Below are 5762 nucleotides of genomic sequence, written 5' to 3' on the forward strand. Positions count from 1 at the left end.
CTACATTTTTTCTAATTTCATAAGCCGTTTCACTCGGATATACGTCACAATAAGGAGAAAAAGACGATCTCAACTTCCGTTTCACGCCGACTTTAAGAATGAAAAATAAACTGAAATTCACAGCATGTCAACAACTTAATGTAATAAAAAGATTTCCCATTTGCTTTCCCCCGCCTGTTCTGGCATCCTGGCGCACATCAGCTGTCCATCATGTTGAAATAGTAAGCTTTAAACATTCCGGTTTTAAATTATTGTATAGATACCAATGCAGCAGCCGCTCTAGCGCCCCCCTGGTTGGAGTTTAGGCTGCGTGATGTCAACCTCCGGCGCTCTATAGTCATAATGTCTGATTATCAGCTCTTATTAAAAAATGTTTTATAGTTAAGTCATGGCAATAAACTGGACACCTTTTAAAGACTTTCACACTTGACCATCTTTTTTTGACAAGAAAAAGTTGACAAGAGCTCTCTTTTAGTAAAAAAAAAACAAAAAAAACCTGGCAGCGTTTGGTTCCAAATAGCAGCCGAGGGTGTCTTTTGTTAACAACAGCCGCTACAAAATGTCTTGATGAGAAACCCTGCATAATTTAAAAATACTATTGTTATTATTGTGTGACGAAACATAGTTTAAAGACTTTTTCAGGCGATAATGTACTTGTGTAAAGCTCAAATCTGTGGTTTATTTATAAAGAGAGTGCCTATTTGAATATTTGATCTGGCGTTTTGGGAGTTGTGAGATCCAGACGATCATCAGCGCTCAGCGCTCATTAACCCCGGCGAGAGCAGCCTTTCCTTTATGACAGTTTAAGGCGTTTCCTTTCTTTGCCGTGTAACAGTAATCATCCTGCACATTATAGAGTGGCCTTTTATTGTGGCCAGCCTAAGGCGCACCTGTGCAATAATCATGCTGTCTAATCAGCATCTTGATATGCCACACCTGTGCGATTGATGGATTATCTCGGCAAAGGAGAAGTTCTCACTAATACACATTTAGACAGATTTGTGAACAATATTTGAGAGAAATAGGCCTATTGTTTACATAGAAAAAGTCTTAGATCTTTTAGTTCAGCTCATGAAAAATGGGGGGGAAACAAAAGTGTTGCGTTTTCTTTGTGTAGCTGAGCAATCTTTGAAGTTTATATTTTTATATCACATATTGGAGAACATTTACCTATTCAACAAAAGGTATGTTGAACACAGTTTGTCGTTGCCAAAGATAAGAAAGGTAGTAAGAATGTGAATGCGGTACAACATTTTCCTGAAGGTTGGTACTGGCAAGCTGTTTTAAACCACCCTAACCACCTTAATTTTGACCAGATTTAGTTTAAAACGACATCACGCTTGTTAATTCAGTTGGGTAATAGTGTTTCAGGACAGTGCAGACGTGAACGTTAAACTGAACAGCTTATGAACAGCAGTCTAATATAAAAGTCTTGACTCTCCTGGAGGGTTGGACATACTCTTAACATCTAATGTCCTTGTTAGTGCGGCCACCTCCCATGCCGGAAACGCCTGTTCGAATCCCGCTCAGAGCAGTGTGAGTAGAACCAGAGGGGTTACACATACAGTAATTATTATGAAAAATATCAATGCTTATTTATAAAATGCGTGATTAAGTGGTCTTATTTTTACAGCAGTAAAACAAATGATCTTTGAAATCATAAAAGTACTCTGCTTCATAGGAACAGGGAATCACTGTACCTTAACGTCATGGATGTTTCCTAAATGCGAAAACAGCAACAGGAGGGTTTTTCCAAGATTGCCACAAACGGACTTTGACTCTAACACGCAGAGGAGGAGTTTGAATATCAGATATTTAAGGAGTGTTTGTGTCACCAAAGACTGAAGAACACAAACGCTTAGTTACTGTTTTATTCTAAAGCATTTAACTTACAGACAGTCTGGGCATTCAGAAGTTCTTGCTATTATTTTTGGTTTTAAATGAACAACTTATCCCTGCTGTGAAACTACTAAGGACAGATTGAGAAGATGACAGTAAGTTAATTGGTTTCCTTCATTGTGTCCATCAAAATTTAGAGACGTTCCACCTTTATTTCAGTGTGATGTTCATCTCTTTCTCACTCTGTCTCGTGTAGATGATGCTGTTTTTGGCGGCTCTTCTCCCTGTTGTATTGGGCAGTGACTGTAAATTTATGCCATTCGACTGTTCTGACGTCTACAACTCAGGAGAAACAGACAGTGGGATTTACTCCATCTATCCAGCAGGAGACGTTCCTGTCTGGGTTTACTGTCACATGATCTCAGATGGGAAAGATGACGACAACGGAGGATGGACGGTACGAATGTGACTTTAGATCATTAAACACACATCAGAACACACATTATGAATCATATATTCTATATAAACCCATCACAGGTGATTCAGAGGAGAATGGATGGCAGTGTGAATTTCTATCGGCCATGGAAAGAGTACAAGAGAGGATTTGGGAATGTGGAGAGCGAATACTGGCTGGGTAAGATACACTATATTGCCCCTCCAAATCACTGAGTTCAGGTGTTCAATCACTTCATGGCCACAGGTGTATAAATCAAGCACTATACCTGTAGACGCTTCTACACACATTAGTGAGAGAATGGGCCGCTCTCAGGAGCTCAGAGAACTCAAGCGTGGGGCCGTGATCGGTGGACACCTGTGCAATAAGGCCATTCGGGACATTTCCTCACTACTAAATATTCCACACTCAACTGTTAGTGGGATTATAACAAAGTGGAAGCGAATGGGAACAACAGCAACTCAGCCACGAAGTGAAATCACAGAGTGGGGTCAGCGCATGCTGAGGGTCACAGAAGTCGCCAACTTTCTGAAGAGTCAAGAGCTCCAGACCTCCAAACTTCTGTGGCCTTCAGATAAGCTCAAGAACAGGCTTGGCCCCTTAGTTCCAGTGCTTCACCAAGACATTTTGGACAATTTCATGCTCCCAACTTTGTGGGAACAGTTTGGGGACGGCCCCTTCCTGTCCCAGCATGACTGCGCTCCAGTGCTCAAAGCGTCGCTCCATAAAAACATGAATGAGGAGTTTGGTGTGGAGGAACTGGAGTCCTGACCTCAACCCGATAGAACACCTTTGGGATGAATTAGAGCGGAGACTGAGAGCCAGGCCTTCTCGTCCAACATCACAAATGCGCTTCTAGAAGAATCCCCATAAACACACTCCTAAACCTTGAGGAAAGCCTTCCCAGAAGAGCTGAAGCTGTTAGAGCTGCAAAGGGTGGCCAACTCCATATTAAACCCTACGGATTAAGAATGGGATGGCATTAAAGCTCATGTGCGAGTAAAGGCAAAAGGCATGCGTCACAACACTTTTGGCAATATAGTGTATGTCCATATTTGTTATCTGAAAATCCGGAGATTGTAAATCCACTGCAGTTTTCAGTCTTTTGTATCACACTGTGAAGTCTAAGGAGTTCAGTACGTTAAGCTGTTTTGGACATTCCAATGAATAGGTAGATTTCAACTTAGGGTTCAACTCAAATCAAAATATTTAATGTCAAAATTTATGTGGTGATAAGCTGTTCTTTGGGAAGCTTTACAAGTGGGCTAATATTTAATATCCAATTATTTACTTATGTGGTAAGTAGGCATATAATAAGTGGGATAATGCACAGTCAACCAGTATTTAATTACAAAATAAGCCCCTTCAGTCTCCACTTTAGGTCGGTGTCCTAATCAAGCTGCCAGGGTGACTGTACATTATCCCATACTTGGTGTTCATGTGTTTGGCTGAACATGTTCTTCATGTGTGTGTGTGTATGAACAGGGCTGGAGAACATGTACCAGCTGACACGTAACAGGAAGTACATGATGAGAGTGGATCTGGAGGACTTTGAAGGAAGGAAAGGTTTTGCTCTGTACTCGTCCTTCTCAGTGGATTGTGAATGTGTTGGATATCAACTGCATGTTTCAGGATTCACTGATGGAGGAGCAGGTAGGACATTTTAATTCATTCTCATGAATATTCATTTGCAATGTTCCAGTTGAGTTATTGTCCACAATGATGCTCTTCCTCTCTATTGGTGACTCTTTATCTCGCCACAATGATATGAAGTTCACCACCTTTGACAAAGACCAAGACACTTGGGAGAAGAACTGTGCCCAACAGTTTCTCGGGGCATTTTGGTACTCAGACTGTCACTATACAAACCCCAATGGTGTGTATTTATGGGGAGAAGATGATACTCATGATGCCATTGGTGTGGTTTGGTCATCTTGGAAGAATTTCGCTGTCAGTATGAAATCCATCAGCATGAAGATCAAACGTGTGTCTTAAAAACATTACAGTGCTTCTGAAGGGGAAACATTGGACTTTTTCTCATAATCTCATTTTACAACATTTCACTGTCTAACTTGAGCGATCATGTGTAAATATTTCTTTGAAATGTATGTTGGCTATTGGTGTAGTGCATTAAAACCTTTCTCTTACTTCCTAGGTACATGATTATTCACTCAGTAAAGCTTCAATAAACTCCTAGTGAATGCAGACTCTTGAGATTTATGAGATCCTGTTCTTATGGTGCATTCACACCGGACGCGATTGACGCAAGTTATTTACATGTTAAGTCAATGCAGAGACACAAAATGGCATTCTGCGGCGCGATTCGCGCGAATGAGGCGGTGCGAATGGCGCGAATTGAGCGGTTTGAACGCGTGATTCGCGCGAATCGCTCAAGTTGAAAAATCTGAACTTTGCCAGATATTCGCACCACGTTAACCAATCAGGAGCTTGCTCTAGTAGTGACAACAATGAGGAGAAAATCTGTATAGTAATATCTGGTTCAGACAATATGATTATCACTGTGATAACATTAAATGACATGAAACACAACCCAGTCTCTTTTTGTTAAATGCAAGTTTATGTATGATTAATAATACAAAAGTATAAGTAAAAGGTATAAGAAGCTACACATTAAATAAAGCAAACAATTCAGTCAAACATTCAAAGTCAGTGCTAGTCGGCTACAACTGTAACGTACAGTTATAGCCTAAAAATTAAAAAGTAATGAAACTTCACTTTGCCCTCAGCCTAAACGATTTGCCAGGGAACAAATTATAGATCCATGAGACCAAAGATCGCCCGTTACAAGACGAATTATAGCTGGAGACACCACAGAGACATCAGAGCCAGCGGCAGACGGCAGAAGGACTGGCTGAGGAAAGGTTGCCCTCGCCGGGGTTAACGAGCGCTGAGCGCCGCTGATCCACTGGAGCTCACAACTCCGCCAGATCAGATAGGCGCTCTCTTTATAAGTAAACCTCAGATTTGAACTTTAAACAACTACATTATCGACTGAAAAAGTCTTAAAACTACGTTTTGTCACACATTAACAGTAGATTTTAACAAAAAAAGACGAGTAAACACAGCCCATGTCAGCCATTTCACAACGAGATGAGCCGCTGGCAGAAGCCCCGCCCATGACGCGAATTCGTGTGCAGTGAATGTCACGCGCGGATTAAGCGAGTAAACTCAAAATGTTCAAGCGTCCACCTTCGCGCGATTTATTCGCGTCATTCGCATCCGGTGTGAACGCCACATTACACTTTTCTTTAAAAATCTTTTTTTTTTTATTCTTTCAGCAGATATACTGTACATTTCTTGAACATAGCATGAACGGTTGATGCATATTGATTCAGCCGTAGTGTGTATCCAGTTAAAAATACTGGAACTTCACAAAAGTCTCTAAAAACAGATTCAAAACTCACATGCTTGCAGGACTGGTAGTGTGTGGTCCGATATCCATTAGATG

At 41.0% G+C, this 5762-nt stretch overlaps 1 protein-coding gene across 1 annotated transcript; it reads left to right on the forward strand.

Annotated features, from left to right (window-relative positions):
• The first annotated feature begins 387 nt into the window (after positions 1-387).
• LOC307123843 (microfibril-associated glycoprotein 4-like) lies at positions 388-4440 on the forward strand. Its single transcript, XM_079812588.1, has 4 exons — positions 388-2296; positions 2377-2473; positions 3779-3946; positions 4067-4440. Exons 1-4 carry the CDS (start codon positions 2096-2098, stop codon positions 4078-4080), a joined length of 480 nt encoding a protein of 159 aa, XP_079668714.1. The 5' UTR covers positions 388-2095; the 3' UTR covers positions 4081-4440.
• Positions 4441-5762: the final 1322 nt, after the last annotated feature.

Source organism: Gobio gobio, assembly GCF_949357685.1.
Source record: "Gobio gobio genome assembly, chromosome: 3".
NCBI classification, from domain to species: domain Eukaryota; kingdom Metazoa; phylum Chordata; class Actinopteri; order Cypriniformes; family Gobionidae; genus Gobio; species Gobio gobio.

What these genes read in the sequence shown, in the direction of transcription:
- LOC307123843 (XM_079812588.1), top strand. Translation starts at nt 2,096, where the DNA reads ATGATGCTGTTTTTGGCGGCTCTTCTCCCTGTTGTATTGGGCAGTGAC. An exon ending in ACGACAACGGAGGATGGACG is followed by an intron (nt 2,297 to 2,376) that starts GTACGAATGTGA and finishes AACCCATCACAG; the next exon opens with GTGATTCAGAGGAGAATGGA. An exon ending in GGAGAGCGAATACTGGCTGG is followed by an intron (nt 2,474 to 3,778) that starts GTAAGATACACT and finishes GTGTATGAACAG; the next exon opens with GGCTGGAGAACATGTACCAG.